This window comes from Melozone crissalis, unplaced genomic scaffold (genome assembly GCF_028551555.1).
Source record: "Melozone crissalis strain CALT ecotype California unplaced genomic scaffold, PUWL_Pcris_2 ptg000034l_1, whole genome shotgun sequence".
Lineage (NCBI taxonomy): Eukaryota > Metazoa > Chordata > Aves > Passeriformes > Passerellidae > Melozone > Melozone crissalis.
In genome coordinates, this window is record NW_026535812.1 from 13,745,914 (window position 1) to 13,768,507 (window position 22,594).

Consider the following 22,594-nt stretch of genomic DNA (forward strand, 5'->3'; position numbering starts at 1 on the left):
AATATTCTTATTATTCACTAATGACTTTTCAGTAAGATTATTTTGATCTCCCATGTACATGACAAGTATTACTGTTAGAGGTTTTCTCTGCTTTCTTCGTAGCAAAAAAGTACTCAGAATAATTAGCTGAAAGATTATATGGAACTCAAATTACTTTATAGAGCTCACCATTGAAATTTTTGTAGCAAACTATTTAAAAAAATCCTCCAGCTCATATCAGAGGGATTATTTTGGAAATCAGTTAAATGTCAAGCTTTCAGTAGCAGCTCATCTCTGGAAAGTTATCCAAACAATTTGTGGTATATTTCTACAGCCATGATCATAGCACCAGGGCAAACATTTTAAACAAGAAGAGAAGTCTTCATATGACAAACAAAGGCAGAAAAATTCCTTACAACACAGCCACAACTTACAGCCACATAATTCTAAAAATTCACTGCTCCATGATGTGCATTTTAGTGGAGTTACTAAATTCCTTCACGTACTTCTTGGGATGCAACATAATCTGCTGTTTAACAAATTCTTACTGACAGCTATCCTATTCTGAGTTACAGTTTTTTTCCTGCAGGCCTCCATTACAAGAAGAAATAAGAAGTACATTAATTGAAATGTGTCGTAGCAAGATCAATGCACCATTTACTTCTAGTCACTAGTACAGCTCAATAACACAGCACAGGCCAATATTCTGAGCACACCTTTCAGACAGACTTTATTAATATTTATAAAATACAATGGCTTATCACTGTAAGTCATATGAAACTGGATCTGACTTGTGCAGTGTCCTTAAAGCTATGAGCACAAGGCAGATAATGGAGGTTGAGAAATGCCTGAGCTACAGTAGATAGGACTTTCCAAATGGACAAGCTTCTCATAATGGGAATTTTTTCACAGGAAGACTGCAGCACTTCCTGAGCCCTACCTTTTTCCAGACACAAAAAACATACCTAGCCTGAAAAATGCTATGAATTTATTACCAGAGAAATTGATTAATCCCTGGCTATGACTGAAGGTGTTTGGAACAAGGTACAAATTATATGCTCTGAGTATCAAGTCCTTTTATAAAAAGTAAGGTGAAAATATTTTCTATCTTTTTCTACATATGGCCTTGAATATCAACACTGCTATACAGTTTATTAGATAGCCTAGAGAACAAGAATTTGTCCAACATTCAAAAGAACTTCTTCAAGAATTCATTTTTCTCTCTGTTTGTCCCCATAGGCTCCAAACAAAGTCACATAGAAGAATAGTGCGCAAAATTCTGGAAGTAAACACCACAATATATGGACAAGAAATGTAACAAGCAGCTATTTTTTTTACTGTTATATCAACCTGTCTGAAGATAAAAGAGGTCTGCTGTGTTTCAAGGCAGTTTATTTCAAGGCTGATTCCCACACAGCCAACAATCCAATATGGCATCAATTACAAAGTGATTTTAGAAATCAGCACTTCAGGAAAGCATCACATGGACAAAAAGCTTCCTGAAAGTGAAGCAATGATGATTTAATTTCAATTGAGAGAGAAATCCAGAAAAGTACTTAAGGAAGAGGTTATGCAATCTTGCTGGTGATGCAAGGCAGCAATCTGTGTCACCTACACTCCATATGGATGCAATGATATCGAGCAAGATCTGCTGACGCCTAAGCAGATACAGTTGCAGTTATTTGCAGAAGGAGGTGGTACTGTGGTGATGAGAAAAACCCTGATTTTTATGTGCTACAAAGCAACCTGAAGATAAAGGCAAAGCACAGCTCTACAGATGGCACAAAACCATGATAGCACAAAGGAGTCCAGATTAGAAGAATGGTCACTTGTAGAGTTGAAAAAACAGTGGGAGGTTGTAAAAACAAGGGTTCATTCCAGTCGAAGAGCATTTCAACAGAGGGTCAAACCTACAAGTAGAAACTGGAAAAAGTTCTATTTGCACAGAAAAGGCAATATCCAGAGAAAGGAAAATCATCAACACAGATGTCACAGCTGGAATTGCATCTGTGAATGATTGCCTCCAGAGTCAAAAGGCAGAATAGGGAGGCTCATCAGGAAACTGCAGGAAGTCCTGAATGGACTTCCATCCTGAAGGACTTCCTAAAAGGACTTCCAAAAGGACCCCTTTTTCATATTCTGGATATTGAACTGATGGGACTAAAATTAAAAACAAAGCAAACAAAAAACACCACACTCTAAAACAGAACAAAAAACACTATTTACTGTTAGGCAAGAATTGAGAATTTGCAGATTTGAAAAGGTTCCTGCCCCAAAACAAAATAGCACATAATTAAAGATTTCTACATCAGTACACATATCTCTACAGGTTAAGAAATTTACTGCAAAATTCATCTGCATTTGTAGAGGCTGCAGAGTAACGTTATTTGTGTTGTGGCAGGATACAGTAATCACAGTGGTTACTAAATGTAAAATTCAACATCAAATACTTGGACTAGAATTCCTCTGACTTTATATCCAAGCAAATTGGTATTATGAGCTTTCTGAGACAAGTCAAAACATGACATAATGCTGTATATTAATCTCTCGGATAAAGGTTTCCTGGGCATAACTGTACAAGCAGAATGCATACCTAAAATTAAAAAGGCACAGCAACAAAAATTGTTTGTGAACAGGAAGAGCAGTTATATCTCAATTACCCTTTCTAAACAAAAACCAACAGTCCCCCTGAAGCATTTGAGAAGTGTCTTATATTAGTTTTACTACCATATGGTTAAACAGAGCATTGGCTAAAATAAGCACAGACCCTAAAGCAAAAAAAACTGATTGTCTTAACAGAGAAAATTCAAGGGTCGCCTAAAATAATGGCAGGGACTTATTTTATTTCCAATATCAGTTAGGTTTTGACCAAAAACAGAGGCAAAGAAAATGTTCAGAACTTGATATTCAAACATAAGGCTACGCAACTTAAGCTCTTCAGGCATGGGAACAAAAACAAGACTGAAAATTTAGAAACAAACTCATGTTTCCTTCTTACACTTTTCAGAATTCTAGATTTAACAAACTTTTACTGGCATGAATCTAAGTCTCATAAAAAAGTATATGCAATATTCTAAACCAAAGCCCAGGAGTTCAGGACACAAATACTGTGGAGAAAGAAAAAATTGTTAACCCCTTCTGCTAAGAGATGCCATAAAGTCTATCTTAATTTTTAGTTCAGATAGGACTGAAGGATAGTTCTTGACCAAATGGCATTTACATAATCAATAAAAAGTACATATTTTATTGCTGAAACCAGCTTATAAGTAAACATCCCAGCACAATTATTCTATAATGAGCTATTTTAGTATAAATATTTAATATAAAATATCATTACCTTATTACTCACAATACACCTCAGACAACCTACCAATCTGGGCAGATTAAACTGCCTGGTCTTCCGCACCCTGCTCATGAACCTCCTGCCCATCTTTTTGGCACGCCAGACTGACAAAAACATCTTGTGTTTAATGCAAGTCTCCTTAGGTTTGCTTCAGTCATCAAAATGAACCCAACTGCACCGAGAGCTCAGGAAAATCTCGAGTGAAAACAGTGCAACCTCTTTCTAGGACGACTTGATGTTGATTACTGTATTGGAGGTTGTTCTAATGTTTGGATTAATCCACAGTCCATCTGTTACAGTTTTTCTTTCTTGTCTCTGTTGACAAGAATTTGTTGAGCAAATCCTTACGAAGAACCAGGCAGATTTGGTCAACTGCTTCTTCCTATAAAACACCAACTGACACCTTTGCATGTACTTCCACATTCTTCAATTACAGGAGTTTAAAATCAGTAACCTATCAAGAACTTGAGTAATGCATTTTAATTAAAGACTGCGTAACAGCTCCTCTCAAGTGTGACCACCGAAGTATGATACTCGTCTAAAAATAAATATGCCTGAGAGTATCTTCAAGTTTTCTTTATGATTCCCAGCATTCTATGTATGTTCCTAACACCAGAAGCACTGACTTTCTGCTGAAGATGGCAAAGCTTTACAAAGTTCTCAATTTAGAAAAAAGTAACAGATTGCAACCTTTTCACAATCATAGCCCAACTTGCAAATTACATGTCAACTGATCTTTGATTTCTACATGGAAACAGTATCTCCATCTTCAGGTTAACCTCCCCTACCTGCTCAGACTGGAGCAGGACAAGAAAATCTACTGGGGAAGAGGAAGTTAAAATTACTTTGACTGTTGGCTAACCCTGAACCCACACGGTTCAAATCATAAAGACCATCAGCCTTCCTGAGAGCAGGAAAACTCTCCCAGTTAGCAGAGAAGGCTGCTTTAACAGCAGCTCCACATGCTCTAAAAGACTTCTGGGGAAGCACTTGAGAAAGCAGAAGTGATTGGAGAGAAGATACACCAGGAGATAAAGAGAAGGGAACCTATCAATATTATCAGCACAAGATTTGGGTGCATGTGGAAAGGAGATTTTTAGCATTGAAGGAAGGATGTGTAAATATGCACATTTATATAACAGCTATTTCCATACAGCTTCATGGGAAGGAATTAAATAAAGGTGCTTGTTTGCAGTTGAAGAAACAAGCAATGTATGCTGTGGTTGGTATAGCTAGAAACCAAAAGACTACCAGCAGTTGAAAGATTACTTCTAAGTCAGAGGCTGACTGTAGATCACTGTGTTTACAGGCTATAAAACAACTATTACCTGCTAATTTATAGTTCTGAATACAAATTTTAATTTCTGAAATAACCATTCCCTAGTCACGTTCATCATTTTAGAGACTCAGCATTACTGACTGTAGTTTCATTGGTATCTCCTGAGTCAACTCTTTACCAAATGGAGGGGTCAAACTAGTTCATTCTTCATTCCACAGCAGCTGCCCTCTATGTCTGACCATTCTTGTTGTTCTTCTTTGAGTACCTAAATTTGCCTTCTTAATCAAGATAATGAATGGTGGAGATTTCTGGAGTGATAAGATAATGCAGTTTTATTCCCATTTGCTTCGCTGATTATTCCTTGTATTCCATTTGCCTTTTTGACTGTAAATTGAGTACTGAGATGATTATTCCATTAATCTGTTATAACTCTGAGCTCTTATTCCTCTTGGATGATGCAATGAGAACACAGGTCCTTTTGAGATCCTTCTGGTAACCTCCATCCATGATTAGAGATCTTCCTCCTTACCCTTTACTTTCATTCTGTTACCCTTTACTTTCATTCTGTTGTTAGTTTGGTTTTGGTGTAGAATTTTTGTTTGCTTTGGTTTTTTTAACAACTAAATCCCAGAATAATTTTTTTCTTATTTCATGACAGCTTAAGTTTCTCCATAATCTTTTTTTGAGTGCATCCATTGTGTACATCGAAGGAAACCTAGAAACCTACATCAATAAGATGATCTTTAAGCCCATGCTTTAAGGGATTTGTGCAGCAGAAATTGTCTTTGCAATGTATTCATTGCTTTCTCATCTCTCATTTCACCACATGCTCATTGATTCTGCTCTTCAGAGCAGTTTCACCATGTTGTAGCAGTACAGAAATGAGAGCGAGTTCCAATTTCTCCTCTCCCTCCTGGAAGCTATTTTAAGAACAAGCACCACCTTGCCATATCTCATTGCTGTGATGCCACAGTCAGGGTAAGTGGGCTATTACACAGCACTGCAGCACAAATAGATAAGCAGTTTCAAATCAGAGTTAATTTAAAGCCATTAAGCTTAAATACCATTAGGTCCTGGAAATACTTTTCCAAAGATGACTAAACATGTGAAAAAAGCAGGCATACACCGAGTGGGCACAAGATATTTATTTCACAGACAGTGCATGCAGTCAGCAGAACTGCTGTGCTAGGATTACCAAACCTGTCTCAGCAAAGGTTTGGGTACCACTGACACACTTAGACTGTTTTTGGAAACTGTATGTCCACTTGACAAAGCTCAGGATATGGGGCACAAAACCACAAGCTGCTGCTTCTAAGCAAGAGCAGAGGAAAGGCTGAAGGACATACTTGTCACCCTACAGGCACTCAGCACTAGGTCAGATAAAGCACCCAACTAACCTACTGCCTCTCTCAGCAGTGAACTGTGAAGGTGTAGAGTGATCCTTGCCTGCTCAATACACCCCCACAAGCTTCAACAGAGGTTCACAGAGCAAAAGAAGGTAAACTCTGTCTTACTGCTTTTATTCTAACAAAAGACTACTTGCACTCTAATGCAAACTGAGCCTGAGTATTTCCTCCCAGATCTGACACTGCAAGGGGTAAGCAGAGATAAAGCACAGGGGCACTGGCACTGGGCACAGCTACTGCCTCAAGGGTATTCCCTGGGCAAAAAGACTCCTTTGGTTAGAATTTGGGGGTAAAACGTCAATCTTTTATTCAATGGGAAACAGCATTTCACCTCAGTTTGAAGCATTTCATTGTTCAGAGACAGGAAAACAGTAACTCATTTGCATTTAATGTCATAATATTATGAAGTCATAGTTTTATTCCCTGACATAAGTTTATGTAACCACAAAAGAGTCCTCCAAGTGCTTTAAATGGATAAACAACATTAATACACATGTTCCCTTTGGTAAAGGGAAGTGGGATTTTTTACTGCATCACCTGAAGCACAAGTGCTGTAGCAGAACACAACAACCCCAGCCAGACTGACAGGTCTGTGCAGGAGGAGAACAGGCAGCCAGCAATGGGAAGGGCAATCCCTGCACTGCCCATCCCCAGCAATCCCTGTACAGGGATGACCATTCCTGGGAACACGTGAGGACAGGGAAGTGGCAACTGAGCTGCATGAAATACAGACAAGAGTCTATGATTATGGAACTACAAGTTAAAGAGTTGCCCCACTAACCCAAACCTACTTCTCACAATTCCTAGAGTGTTCAGCTACTCCACTGATGATTGCACAAAGCTGTTATAGAGATACCAAATATTCAACCAGTAGAATGCCTTTAGCTCCTTACAGACATACAATTCAGTCAGTAATTAAAATATTCATGTATAGCATGAATAAGCAATTTTAGGCCCCTCACTAGACTAAAGCCAGTACAATGTTCCAACTAAAACATTTCTGTTCAGCTGTCCCTATCTGTGACACATGAAGGGAACAAACCAGATGCAGGCATTTTCGCCATACCCTTGGGAGATTGGTGCTACGGCAAAAATCTCCAGAGATAGATCATTGAAAAAGATTTGATGAAAGGAACAAGAACAGCAGAAACCTTTCTCAACCAGTAAGTTTAGCTTCCTGTTACCATATGCAGCCACATGATAATACCATTTATAAACTTATCAGCTACTTTGTAAAGTTTTTAAGAACTTGCACAAATTGCAAATGGGAATTATAGACATAATGGAAATGCATTGAATATGGCAATATTAAGAATTTATTTCAGAGCAAGATAAAGATTTATCATGCTAGTCATGGTATTTTTTCCAGTACAAGATGTATTTAGTAGCTTACAAATTATTACATGTTTCTTTTAGAGCTTCTGCATTAACAGTAAAAGATTAGCCCAAAATACCAACACACAATACACAAACATATTACAGAAGTATATGGATGCCTCAGTCAGGTTCTACACTTAAATACTGAATTACCATGCTACATCATATATATGAGATAAATAATCTGTCATGTCCAGATTGCTCTAAATAAAGATTACTGATTTTTTTTGTCTTATTGCACCATGACCCACTATTTTGTAGCCCTGCAATAACCTGTTATTCAAAGTGTTTTCCTTGATAGAAAACTTTAGCTTCCACTCCACAGTTTAAAGGCTTGCTTGGCCCCATACCCGGTCTGTGCCAGCTCTCAGTGGATGGGAGTTGTTCAGTAACACCGTATTTTAACTCCAAGCCGGTCCCTCCGCGGGGCCGAGCCCTCCCCGTGGTACCGCGCGGAACGCGGGGCGACAGCGCGGCAGAGCCGGGGCAGCAGCGCCACCTCGCGGCCGGTGCGCAGAGCGCAGCATCCGGAACCGGCACCTCCCATGGCAACCTGGGAACCCCACACTGAGCAAATCCCGGTACCAGCTGCCGACCCACCTGAACACATCCTTCAAAAGCTTTGGGACAGAATATTTGTAAAGGATTTGATTCATGATTCTCTACCATTAAATACTTTTTTAAAAGCTTTTTTACAGCACCAGCGTTCCATTTCACACAGTACTAGAGAACACAGGACACAATCTCCTGGGCCAAGTTCACTTCTTTGTTACTTGACACACAGGAAGCAAACATTTCTTCTGAAACTGACAAAGGTCCACTCTAAAAAAAACCAAAACCTGTAAGCCTCACTTAAACTTTAAATCAGTACAGCTTGTCTCTCTTATTTAATGCTTATTGCAAACATAAAATATTTTAATCCAGTCTGAATCTAAGGTAGACCATTCCCCTGTCAAGAAGATAAACCACCTTCATTTACTACAGTGCTTAATATTTTATAAATAGCAATCACATACTCATCTTCTAAAAATTTGAGATACACACTTGTATTTTTGGTCATTCAAAACTACTCTTTGAAATAGCATCCACCTGTTCAAGCAAGTTATAAAAGCTGTTTTAAGTCCTAGGGTATTTGAAAGCTTCTCTCAAGAACAAAATTCTGTTCTTCTTCTGTTCTTTTATATACTTGCTCCATAGTGAAGAGAGCTTGCTATAACAGAAGGTATTCCTCAAAATCCAATTCTACTGGCCTCTGCAACATTGCTTATAAAGCAACATAATAAATAAATCATAATCATCAAACCACTGATTTCTTCAAACAACTAACTGTATTTGAAATTTTAAGTGCATTTAACATTTATATTTAAAACAGAAAACAAACTCCTCTTATTATTTTATTCATGTCATAAACACAACATTCCCTATTATGTTTAGTTTCCTTAATCAATGAACTATTCAAGAAAGCTGATTGAGCCCTTGTACATCAGCCAAGACCTGGTCCTTGCACAGTGCACCGAGCCAACCTACCAAATAAATCACACAAAGCACTCTTAAATCAGAGCTGTTGTTGCTAAATTGATCTTCAGCACAAGCTGTGCTAAAACTATGAACACCTGGCAGATCATCAGACCAAAAGCAGAGCAGACCAGCTATGCTAATAATACAACAGCAACCTTGGGTTTTTTCTTCAGGAGAGAAGCAAGTCAGCAGTCAATTAGCATCAGAATTCAAAACTGCACAAAATGCTGGTAAAACAACTGAGCACCCACCCTATTAGTTTTCAGATGAACAAGGCTTTGAAAAATTTCAATTTACCATACATTGCTTTGAAATTAACAGAGAAGAGTTACCTGAAAATAATCAGATATATGCTAAAAATGGTAATACAAACTGAGTGGTAATACTTCCCTTATGAACATTCTTCCCTACTGAGTGATGATTTCCCAGCATCTACCAATGTGAGACACATAATAGTAATCATCCTCAGAGACCTAAGACACAGTATTTTGGAAAGGTCTCACCATATTTTGCAACTAAACTTAACTCTGCCTAATTCTATTTCAAAAATAGTTTTCTTTCTTCCAGACAGTTTTAGAGCTCCCCTCTTTGCCTTTTTGATCTCCTTATGCTTTCTAAAAGGCAAGACTAACTACTCTAGGAATTAGGAAAAGCTTCTGCATAAACAGAGTTGACCTTAAGTCCCCAGAGAAAGAGGACTTTTATTTATTTCTAATGGTTGCACGTAAAAGGTGTTCCATTGCTTTCTGAACATCAATAAATTCAGGGAATTAGACACATGAAAGTGTGTTACTGTGTGTCTAACTTCAAAAGCAAGAAAAATTTGAAGTTCTAGCCATTCCCAAAAATGAAAGCTTTGTCACATGAGTATTCTCAGAAGGCTCTTCAGAGGGCAGTATAGCCCACTTCTAAAAGGTTATTCATTAGGGCTTCAAGAATTCAGCTTGCCTAGCTGAAGACTATGGAAAAATACTGAGAGTTCATTGTGGAGATATAAGTAAAAATCACTGGCTCAATACCATCATATACATTTTAAAACTGTTAGAAAAGCTGGAAAACAATTACTAAATGCACTCACACACTACAGTTGGCTCTTCTACAGAATCCTTACAAGTCAATGATAAAGATTCAACTAAGTTTTTCTTCATAATTGAAAAAATGGAAATATAAGGTTAAAACATTGTTTCTTAAAATATCATTGAATGGTTTGGGTTGAAGGGGCCCTAAAGATCATCTAGATCAAACTCCCTGCCACAGGCTCAAAGACCCTGCACTATGCTCAAAGTCCCATCCAACCTGGCCTTGAACACTTCCAGGAATGGGGCAGCCACCCCTTCTCTGGGCAGCCTGTGCCAGGGCCTCATCACTCACAGGAAAGAATTTCTTATAATACCTAATCTAAATCCACCCTCTTTCAGTTTGAAGCCATTCCCCCTCTTGTCCTACCACTACATGACCTTGCCAAAATTCCCTCTCCAGCTTTCTTGCAGCTGCTTTATGGGACTCTAAGGATGAGCAGCCCCAACTCTCTCGGCTTGTCTTCACAGAAGAGGTGCTCCAGCATTCTGATCATCTTCATGTCCTCCTCTGGGCCTGCTCCAACAGGTTCATGTCCTTCTTTTGTCAGGGACCCATCCCAGAGCTGGATGCAGCACTGAGGGTGGGGTCTCAGCAGAGCAGAGGGACAGAATCCCCTCTGTCCCTCCCTCCCCTGCTGCCCACTCTGTTTTGGATGCAGCCCAGAGCATGTTTGGCTTTCCAGGCTATGAGTGCACATTGTTGGGTCATGTCCAGCCTCTCATCCAGCAGCACCCCCAAGTCCTCCTCCCCAGGGCTGCTCTCATGTAACAGCATTTGTTCTTTGCAGCTGCAAAGGACACTGCAGCACACAAACAATTCATGCAAAAAGTACCAAGCTGTAAGCCTACCACAACATAAGCCCATCTCATCACTCTAAAGCACAAACATTCCCCAGTATCAAACAATTTCTCCACCTTTCCCTCAAAACCAGCCACAAAGACTCAGAGATATTACAGAAAACAGCATTTAGTCTGACACACAAAAAACCTGTGCTATTCAGAACGTGATTGAGCTATGTCTATGTACTAACACAGCAAATAAAACTGCCTGTCATTACCCCCTCCCAAACCTCACACTCAGTTTGTTGTCTAAATCTTTAAATCTGTCTTCAAGTTACTGAAGCAATTTTGCATATAATGGTGCTGCATGCTGAAAAACTTGACACATATATGGCACTTGGCTTATTACGTATCACACATAGATCCTCAATTAAAATATTTACTAGAAACAAAGTCAGAATTGACTCTACAGGTTTCTGACTGAAAATCCAAAATGAAAGCAACCAACCCGAACTTCAGTGCCCCTCAAAGCTACATCCAAAATCTTATGTTACCTGTAGTTGTTTTCTGGGCATTTTACTACCATGCATTTCTAGTTAGAATGTGTGGAGCTAAGGCAATGCTTGAATGTATACTAAGTAAATTTCACAATTGAGCAGCTCCATATAAAACAGAAAGAGGTGCTTTGTGTACATTATTTTGTCCCACAAAATTAAATTCCTGAGGAGCATTCCAAAACAGCTGACTATTTAAAAATGCCTACCTTTACTGGTGAAATATGAGAATGGGAAACAAATCCATGGACATTCTCAATCTGGGACAGATTCTTCTCTGATACATGAACCAGCTCTGGACCTGTCACCTCATTGGCAATGTGTGGAGAGCTGTGCTCCTGTGGGGGTGTGTCTTCATCCTGATAGCGGTATTTCTGAAAAAAAATTATAGGAAAAGATCAGGCCACCATAGAAATGAGAAAAGAATCCAGAAAACCTAAGTCAGACAGAAATAGTTGTTTTTCTGACCTTGCTGACTTCAAAGCAATAAAATCTATAAATAAAAATTTTAATTAGCATTTTTATTTTAAAACTGATCCTATCCAAAAATGTTCCAGCCCTTTTAGTCCCACCTGGGATTACTATAAAGCTACCTAAACCCCAGCAGGGTTTACTGTGTCCATAAGAAACATCCCAACATTTTCTAAGCACATTCACTTTCACACATTACTATACTCCCAAGTACATAAACAGTTATTAATAGTTTATAGGGAAAGCATGTCATATTATTAAAGGTACAGAAAAACTTTCTAAACACATACTCATTTTAATCTTGGGAAAAGTTATTCCTGTTATTGAAGCATATTTAAGATAGAAGCTATTTCCTTAGGGTTTCTTCTAAACAAAATTCCAAGATCTACATAGTACAGCTTAAGTCAAAATAGACATTTTCCTGGTAATTCTTTTATATATCATAACCCAGTAGACAACTGCAAGTAACCAATTTGTCTGTAAGCACAGGAACACTACAGCAAGGCAGTATCAGACAAACAGTGCATAATTTTTAACCCTCTCAAGAGTTACATGCAATTTCTATTTCAGGTTACCACAAAGATCCATTCTCACCATCAGAAACACCTACAACATTAAAAAGTTAAGATATACAGGATAAACTACAAAGAAACTGCTTTGAAAAGAAATGATCTATCAGTTATCAGCTCCTGAACAAATTCTTAAGCCAACTGTAAAGTAGAAGCAATTCAAGTGTATTTTCTCTAAAAATACTAATTAGCAGAAAAGCACAAGACCTACTTCTTCCAGCATAAGAAATTACTCCAAAGAAGAAAGCAAGAGAATTACAACTTCTGTTACCACAAGAACCAACTCCAAAAACTTTCAGACCTTCTCCTCAGCTGGATGTACCAAAGGAGAGAGAGTTAAGTCTGACAGATGAGAAAAATTGCAATAGTTACTCAAAAAGCCCTAGTTTTTCAAATTTTTACCAGACAGGATTTATGAGATTATTAACTTTATGATTATTATTAACTTAATAGCTCACTACTACTGGAAGATAAAAGTTCTTTTTCTTTCCTTTCCCTGCAGCAGTGAGATGCTGGATTGCTCAGCCTCAGACTGCTGCCATTCATCTTTTTTCTGAGATTGACTTGTTTTTCACTTATCAAAATAAAACCCTGAAAGGAGTTGACATTAGCTCTCTAGAGCAGCCATATTAAACACTGGAAACAGGGAAGAATTATAATTTAAACAAAGTGTTGGCCAAAAATGCAAGGGTACGTTACCAGAGTATAAATCAGGCCACACTGGCAATTAGAGAAAATAAACATTAGATCTCCAAGAAGCAGAGAAAACGTCTTAAAGCATCAGAGAATGTAGGACTTCAGTGAGCTTAAAGCAGCCTGCTCCACTAATGAAGGCTGTGCTTGTGATTCAAAATATCCCTAGCAGACCTTGAGCTTTGATTTCTTTGAAATACAGGAAAATTATTTGATCTGGAAACTAAATCCACTTTCATCTCAGACAAGTTCCTATAGAAACTAGATGTGGATCATTCCCGTTTTACTGTGGGGGCCAGGGCACACACAACATTCTCACAAAAACCCTGAACACACTAATTAGTCAAGTAGTCACAAGTTAATCAAAACTCATTTCCTTTACAGAACAGTTAATATCTTTAGACAAAGCACAGAATTAGCTTGCTTTTTTCCTGAAACCAGACATATTTATTAGAAACAGGTACTATTTGAAACAGATACTTGAACATGACTGAATGTAAACAGGCTCTAGATTTCACTAATAGATGTTATGCTTACATTATAGAGTGCATCAATGCTTATAATATAATAGTGCATGTAAAGTTTTAATAGATCAGTACTTCATTATTTTAATTAAAAATGAAAAAAATGTTGTGGTAAAAACATTTAACACATACTTCTGACAGAGACACTGCCCCAGAAGATTCTGTTGCATAATACAGGTGTGTGAAAATTAACTTAAAACATTTCTTTTCTGATGCAACATAGTTAAAAGGGTATCTTCAGGTTAAATTGAAGATAAGTTTTGAAATAAGTTTTGAAATGTCACCAAACTCTATGGACACTGGTGTAAACTACTGAAAAATCCATTTATTTTAATAAATCAGTGCTAGTTTTGGTGAGATGAAACTCAGAAATGAACCCAATTCACCACAGTGAAATAATTTTTCAGGCCCACAACATCCCTGCTTCAATGCTCAGGCCTAGTAAAGTTAGACAAAAAAAAAGTACAAAGTTATCTGCAACAATATGCAGGAAAAACAAGGATTTTCTGGACATTTTATAGCACCATTTATCAGAACAGAGAACATCTGTTCACAGGAAAAGCATAGAAAAGTTTTAGGAAACCCATTCTAAGAGATTCACTTTAGTCTTCCTAGTCTCTTCTCTGTATTTTTAAAAGAAGATATTTCAAACTCCCTTCCTTCTGCAGACTTTAGTCCTCCCCATCCACCAGCCATACAACTCCCAAGTCACTGCTCACTTCCATCAACAAAGGCAACAAATCCCAGGAACACCCAGGCTGACTTACAGTCTGCCCCTGCTTGAGTTTTCATTTTCACTGTACAGGTCCAACCATGGTTACAAAGAGGTTAAGAATAAAAGGAGACTGGAATAAGTAAATCTAACAATTTGAATTTGATAAATATACAGGAGATCGCAGGGCCAGACCCTTTCTGAGGCGGTATGAATAGGCAGCATGATGAAACCAAGTAGTTTTAGATCATTTGCACACAATTCCCCAAGTTTAAATACTTGTTCTTTTTTCATCATTTCTCCATTGTACCAGTTAAACTAAATCTGGAAGGACCCTTCCAAAGATAATTCCAGCAACTGAAGTTCTTGTGAAGCACTGTTTGACATGCAACACTTCCACTCCAGAAAAATTGACCTGGACACAGTGTGAAAAAGAAAAGGGTAGAGAAGTCTGAATAGCTACAGCTCTCACATCTCCCCAGCTTTCACAACTCTGTCACCATTCAGCAGAAAATAACTTCCAACAACCCTAGTAACAAAAGCAACAATACAGAATATTGTGCATATCTTGCTAAAACAAAACTAATCAAAAATTCATAATACATTAAAGATGTAATGAATTTGTACAAGTCTTTCCTGTAGTCTAGTGCTAAACTAGAAACTACTGCTTAGAAAAATAATAGTGCCTTCCACCTAAAGGAAACAAAACTAAAGGGATGCTCCACTACTGCAGAACTGAAGCCAACCTGAAACTTATTCGTAAAAAAAAAAGAAGACTATGAAAGCCAAATAAAATCTCTTTGTAGGTAAACAGCTAAGTTAAAAGGCTGTGAAAAACAAAAGGAACTTAGTACAAGAAAAGATTACAGTATTCATGTCTTTTTAGATCATGTGTTCGTGTCACTGATCATGGAACAGGACATTCAGTATAATTTTCAACTTGGGCATCAACATATGACAAACAATGATCTTCAATATTGGAAGAAGGTTTTTTATCTTTGGGGTTGCTTTTTCAAACATAAGCTCAGTATTTTGAATAACTAACTGCTTCATTTTCAAACAAAAGCACTAAGTTTTCTCTAGTAACTAGAGCTATGACAAAGACATAAGGCATTTCACCCTTCTTGAACAGTTTCAGTTTGACATTGTATCTTGAATATAAGTGCTCATAACATGGTTATTTAGGTCACAGTGTTCCATCATATGTCAAAATGCACAGCCACTGTTAAACTTATTTATGTAATGCTTCATGTCATGGACATCCACAAGCAATAAAACAGCTGAAGATAAGGATATTTCTAATATTTGTAATAAAGTAATATTTGTAATAAAGTTCACCATTCCAGAAGGCTGAGGAAAAGAGAATAAAGAAGGAATGCTCAGATTGTGAATGTTCTTTTCATGTGGCCAAAAGGGATAACTGAAAACACTATTTTGTGTGATTACTTGTGTGAAATTAATTGTTTCATTAGGTGAAGGACTGGTACAGGTACCCTGCATTACTATTTCACATTGAACACTAAGTAGATATTTAGATGACAAAGGATGTATCTTCTCAGAGGACAAGAACATTTTATTTTTAGTACTATCCAGCCCTACAACTTTTATTCAAAAATTGACAAGTGCCTGGTGCAAAACCTCTCTGCACTCCAGAGTCGCTGCTCAAGCAGAAACCCTTCGTTGGCTGGAATGAGGGCAATGGAGAGGTACGGCGCGGGCAGCACGCAGGGAGCGCGGGCACCACCGGGGATGGGCAGCGGGCCGTGTTTATCCGCAGGTAACTCGGCCCGGGCACCACCGGCCCAGGGCACCCCGAGACGGCCCCGGGGAGCGCTCCCCGCTCGGGAGGCCGCGGCCGCCCTGCCCCTGCCCCGTGCCCTACGCGCAGCCAAAGGACGCCGTGAAGGCGAACACGGCCCCTGCAGCGCCCCCCGGCGGCCGCCCCCAGCCCGGGCAGGGGGACGCGCAGGGGGCGCGCAAGGGGGATGAGCACGGGGACGGACGCGCGCAAAGGGGGGGGACGGACGCCGCCATCGCTCGGCCCCGCCGCTCCATGCCCCAAGTGCTGCCTGCGTGCTCGCTGGATATTTTTAGTTTGCTCTTAAAGTGAACAGCGTCCCTGCTCTGCAGCTCAACGGGCAAAATCCAGCCCCGGAGTATTTTCATTCCATGGCCTTCTTCCTAAGTTCGCTGTTTAAACATGAGCATATTGTATAAATAAGGAGTGTGCAGTTGCAGAAAGAAAGAAGAAAAGAAATCTTAGTGCTATATCAAGTAGTGCTATATCAAATGGCATCAATAAATAGGTACATATTTCGAACTGAAAAATGCTTGGGACGCTGGAAGGAAAAGCAAACTCACAACAAGGCAAAGTCTTCCTCCTGGAAATATAGCATTCAACTTCAAGTTCTCTAATATGTATCCTATCAAAAGAGCCATAAAAATTTAGATTCCTCCCTCCTGACATTTATTCACCATCAAGATTTTGTGATACATATATGTATATACACATGTATATAAATGCATCACACATGCATATATGTGAGTATATATGTACACACACAACTGATCCCACTTTATAAAATAAAATCTAGTTGAAATATTTTTTGTTAAAAATAACAAACATGACTTGGAAACATTGAATATATAAAGAAAGTTTTAGAGAGAGATTTCCTAATTTCTGCCTCAAAAGTAACTTCATACACTTATCCCTTTAATTTTCAAGTGGCTTTCCAGTACTTAACAGCCTCCTCATATCCTTGACATTGCGTGCTAATTGTACTGAAATTTTAAAAAAAGACTTTTGACACAACACCGAATATATGCTGTTTACCATTCTGATGATTACCAAATTATGTATGTTTTATTCCTCTGAAACCTAAACAGTTGATGTCGTCCTAAAATGACTAAATGCCTGAGGGCACTGTTAAACCCAAACCTGCCACTAACAATTGCTTCCATCAAAATGATGTCAGGAGGCATTTCCAGCCCTGTATCTCAGTGCAAGTCTCCTGTGTATTTAATTCTCTACAGCTGAAGAAAATGAAAGCCAAGTGCAATAAACTGATTACATGATGATTAATGCTGATTAATGAAGAATGACGACATTTTACGTGCGGCATTCAGCAAATTCAAAATGTTGTTCAAAGGGATCTTTAAACAGTAGGCATGATAATTCATTACTTATGTCTCCATCACTAACAGCTCAGATAATTGAGTAAGGCATGGAGCAAAACACACACTTATTTAACCAGAAATTTAAGGTACAGTTACATTAGACACAAAGGCAATCATTCATTAAATGCAGCTTACATTTCCAGGAAAGTCCTTTTATAGACCCACCTTACATCCAAACATTAAAGATATTGTGTTGTTGGTACATGCTACTTTACAGTGGCATAGCATCGGAGAAAAACAATCCAAGTTTTTTATGCTAGGAGACATTTTTTCAGACCCCGTGCACTTCAATCGATCCGTGACTGAGATTCCAGAAAAATGCCTCTGTAAGCGCTGCTTGCTGCCTGTCTTTGACATTTAATCTAGGTCCATAGTGTTCAAAAATAAGCCTTTATATAAATAGGTTGAATCCTTCAGGAAAAATATTGCTTCACGTTAGAAACCAGACCTTATAAAAAAAGCAAAGCAAAAATCCCATGTCCATTTTTAAAATTTTTGAGTCAGCTTTAAATTTAATTACGTTAGCGCCAGCTTGAAGCGACAACTGTCTCCCGGCCCAAAGTAACACTCAGATGCTCTCAGCCAGAAGCCCGGGTTCGATCCAAGGCAGCTCCACCTGCTGCAGTGCAAGGATTGCAATCTCCTCCATGAAAACAGAGCAACTCCAGCAGAGCCCCTGCTCGCTGTGTGCTGCTTGCTTAGGGGAGGGGCGAGATGGTGCAGCAAGGGACTCGTTACACGGCCCGACGGAGAGAAAGCCAACGCTTCCTGCAAGGTGCTTTCGCACTGCACCAATGAGCATGTGAAAGCCCTTTTTGAAATCAGCTGGGTGCAATTATAAAACCAGGGACGTTGTAAGACTAACAGCAGGGAATTTGCTGATCTGCAATTTACACTAGCTTTCTCAAGGAAGTGTCAGCAGACCGCAAAATGAATGGCTCTGGGATATTTAATCCTCATTTTCGAACATTAAAAATTCAAGGTTATTTGACACATCAAAAAAATGGTCTTTAACCTGCTGAGTAAAATTCCTAATGGTCTACCAAATGTAATAAAGAAACAGTACAGAAATACATGAATACTCTCCAACTTCAACACAATAAAATCAGAAACTGCTATTTTTCCCCATTAGCACTATGAAATCACGAACAATGTGGACTATGCATCCACTTGATTATGAAGAGCTCTTGGTAAAGCATTTCAAACAACTGTACATGGGAACACTTAAGAGTTCCAGAAAAAAGCTTTTTCCTTTTCCTTACCTCCTATGAGGTAAATACAGTCATAGTCTCCTTAGAATTTGTTGTTCTTTGTGTGCTAACAAATAAAAGATGCAAAAATTTTCAATGGGGTTTGTTTTTTAATCAAGCCCTATAAGATTCAAACTTAATTTCCCTTTTAACATGTCCAGGGGTCTCTACAAGATTTCAATGTATTCATGTATTTTTAATAAATTGCATTACAGAAATTGATGAAATTGATCCAAAACATGCCCTCTACAATTACGCTGCTATTGTAGCATAAGCTAACTTGCCTTTGCAAAAAACTTCAATAAAATACAAATTGCCATCATTTCTATTCTTTATTGCATTAAGTAGTATTGTAAAGAACTCTCTTTAGGACATAACTATTCACTTAAGTTTTCACCTGTAGCAGCCTTTTGTCATCTTCCTTTTACTTCCTTTGGTTTACCTGATAAGCACCCCTGAGGTAGCAAGTTTAGTGTAGTGTAAAATTGCATCCACACTTCCAGCTCAGAAACTAGTAACTTCATGAATTATACTGAGACACTGTTCTTTATATAAATGTGCAGATTGATGAAACCAAAACTAAGGCAAGATGTCTGGAGAAAAAATGTGTAACTCAACCCACAGTAAACCTCAAAATAAACTTCATTTGCATGAGGACCTCGTTGTTGGTAGACTCTCCAAGGATTACCAATGACAGTATTTCCATATTAATAAGCATAGTTTTCTTTCCATTGTGTGCTGTGACCTACAATTTTTCACCAAATAGCCTTAGACATCATTTCCCACTGCAGATCATCTTCTGCATGTGAGTGCAGCAATATGGGCAGGGCCAAAGGAAAAAATCCAACCCTGAATTTAATTGTCACAAAAAAAGACACAAAAAGAGAGTGTAAAGAACTCAAAAATGCACCTTCTTTGTTAGAATAGTCTAAGTTAGATTATGTTTTTGTTTCAAGAATATCCAAAGGTAACCCTGAGTAGAAAGGCTGACAGAGGAACCTAAAATCCCTTTTATGATCCTTCTGCTGGCTGGGGGTCCCAGTAAATGAACTCCTGACTGAAGAAACAGGGCAGAGCACAACTGAGCACACACTCAAACACCACACATGGAAGACTTGCAAGGGAAAGGAACACAGGCAGAGAGTGCTGGCTCTTGCCAAACACAACAATATTCCTATCCCACAAAACAACCTTTTCTGTGCACTTTGGATCAACAATCCACCTTACTTCCATACCTCTAATCACATTGTGATAACATAATTTCTCACTGAAGTAACACACAGCCAAATGCATGGCCATTTCATGACAACAAATAAAGTCAAAGAGCCAAAAGCAGTTCTTGAATGTTGCAGAAATAGCTTTTTGTGATGCAGAAAATATGAGCTCTAATGTGCCGTGGGCATAAAGGAATCAATAAGAGGAGGATACAGGCTACACATCCACAAAGGATTCCATCAGGAAGATACAATAAGGAAGAGAAAGCTTAAGTAACTTCAGGCAATTACATCTACATTGTTGATGAAGACCAAATAAAACATCTGAATCTTTCAGCCATATATTTGCAGCTGTAGATAAATAAATTGGTTACACTAGAAAATCATTTTGGCCTTCATACAAAGATGAAACTTTTTACACATTTGCCTGCACACAAGCTTAAAAATACAATGTTTAAACCTATAAAATTAAAATATATTCTTACATATTTTGCTGACTAAATCCTGAGATTTAACTGTAATAGTTTCACTTGTTCAAAACGATTATTTGTGCCCAGAAGCTTTAAAAAAAGTTGTTAGCATAAATCTTTCTGAAATATGAACATACAGTATGTTCTCATATGGAGAAACATATGAAACAGAAGATTTCCAAGTCTACTTTTGAGCTCTACAGAAACATATCCACACTTAATTATTGCTCTGACTCAAATTGAAGGTTGAATTAACATTTCAAAACACAAAAAATAATGTATTAACACAATGACTAAGCCCTTAATTAGAAGAATATGGCCTTAACTACCTATCACTTCTCATTGCCAATTCATTAGTCTGTATTTTGTATTATCACATAAAAGCTCCTACAGTCAGAGTTCACCATTTCCACGTTTCCTCAAAAGTGTTCTGAGTGAAAATAACTGGTTTCATCCTTACAAAAACACTACCTAAAATTAATTTTCTTTATTTCAGGCTTTGTTTGAATGTTTACTTGACAATAACCTATCTTCATGTATGGCTCCCACATGCATAATAAAAATTCCCACATTGTTATGATCTTGAATTAGTGAGCAAGACTAATTTTGTTGTCTTAATATAAGAAAGTTCCCTGAGCACTAAGAATATTGGATAGAGAGAAACAAGAGCTATATAGCATCAAAAAAACCACACTATGAGACTTTCATAGAAACTTAATGCTTCAGTTCATCAGCACTTGCCAACTCTTCTTGAGGGAACACAAGTAGTACCAATTTCATTGATCCATGTGTTCCACCTGTATCCTCAACACAATACGGGCTAGGAAACAGCAATCTCATAAGCAACAAGTCCTGGAACTTTTATTGAAACGAGTAGTGAAGGTCTAACTTGACAAATGTACCAACTGTTCAGACTGCCAAACCAAAGGGGAAAAGGCTTCATAATTCTTCAGACAGAGCATGTCCCTCAAGTACCACTGCAGGCACCTGTCAGGCTGGTGGGACTCAAGCTTAGGTGTCCCTTCCCCAGAACCCTGGGCTGCTACACTTCTGAGATATGTAATACCATCCAATTGTTTTAAAAATGCACTTTTTATCATTGGAATTACTTAAATCTAAGAAACTTATTCTATCTTGTTTTCTGCATAATAGTAGTGTGTAGGGTCTTCAAAGAATACACAGAATTCCAAAATGATAAAGAGCTCTGCAGAACAGCTTGGATGCTGGTTTAAGATTACCCCATACTAGCACAGAGCTCTAATGTAATGTCTGTAATTATTTCTTACTCAAGGAGTAGTAATTTTATAAGCAATTTCTATAAGGCAAATGAAATTTGAACACTAATTTGAGAACAACTGATGTCTGGTACAAACTGCATCCATCAGCACCCAGGAAGCTCTTTGGCTCTGCAGTTCTTGCTCCCTGAAGTATCAGATGACCATCCAAGACAATTTTGAGAGAGTAGCCAAAAAATGTACTGCTTGTTCCTGCATGCTCCTGAACTGCCAAAAAAATCATTTGCACCATTCTTTCAGGCAAAGGGGTTTATAAACTCAAAACATTGTGAGCTGAAATTCTCCATCTAAAGGGCATCTTTAACAGGTCTCCATTAGATACATGTTTTTGTCAGTTCAGCAGGTAAACATGTTTGCAGGAGTTAAACCAGCAGGTACTGCACATCCAGTTCACAATGCTGATGTGTATATGTCCTTTTCAAGCTTAACACTCATATTAAAATTTGCAGAATACACCTGTCTGTGTATTAAGTTTCTAAAACCCTGAAGAATACCACAGCCTCATTAACTTCAGAAGGCATGTGAAACATTACTATGGAAAGAGGAAGCTGAACAATAGTTACCTTTTTTGTTTTTAAACTTGCCCTGCAATGGCATTTAAGCCCAGGATGGATCCTAGGAATAGAAACTTTTCAGTGGGTGTTTGTGATTTTTCTCCCAGTTTATTCCAAGTCTTAAATTGTTACATACAAGACAGATCTGGGACATCACTCCAATGAGGTCCTTCATAAGCCTTGATAAGCCAAGCCAAAAAACAGACAAGACTGTCTCCCTTCCCAGCTGAGTGACCATCACTATGGGCATTTGTATAGCTTGCTTTAGGAGTTTTCAGTCCAAAACATAGGAGGAAAATATAATGCAATATTGGAGAAAGAACTCAGAGGTGTCAGCATTATCATGTCCT

At 38.3% G+C, this 22,594-nt stretch overlaps 1 protein-coding gene across 16 annotated transcripts in view; it reads right to left on the reverse strand.

Moving 5' to 3' along the window:
- The window catches only part of DLG1 (discs large MAGUK scaffold protein 1), a 140,083-nt gene that overhangs the window by 77,049 nt on the left and 40,440 nt on the right, over nt 1-22,594 (reverse strand). For 13 of the 16 annotated variants that reach the window (XM_054282820.1, XM_054282819.1, XM_054282813.1 and 10 more), the window contains one exon: nt 11,525-11,689. In XM_054282820.1, coding sequence (XP_054138795.1) covers nt 11,525-11,689 — 165 coding nt within the window. Of the gene's footprint in view, nt 1-11,524; nt 11,690-17,626; nt 18,143-22,594 lie in introns of those variants that run through there. The other 3 variants (XM_054282812.1, XM_054282821.1, XM_054282815.1) reach the window with 3 other exon arrangements.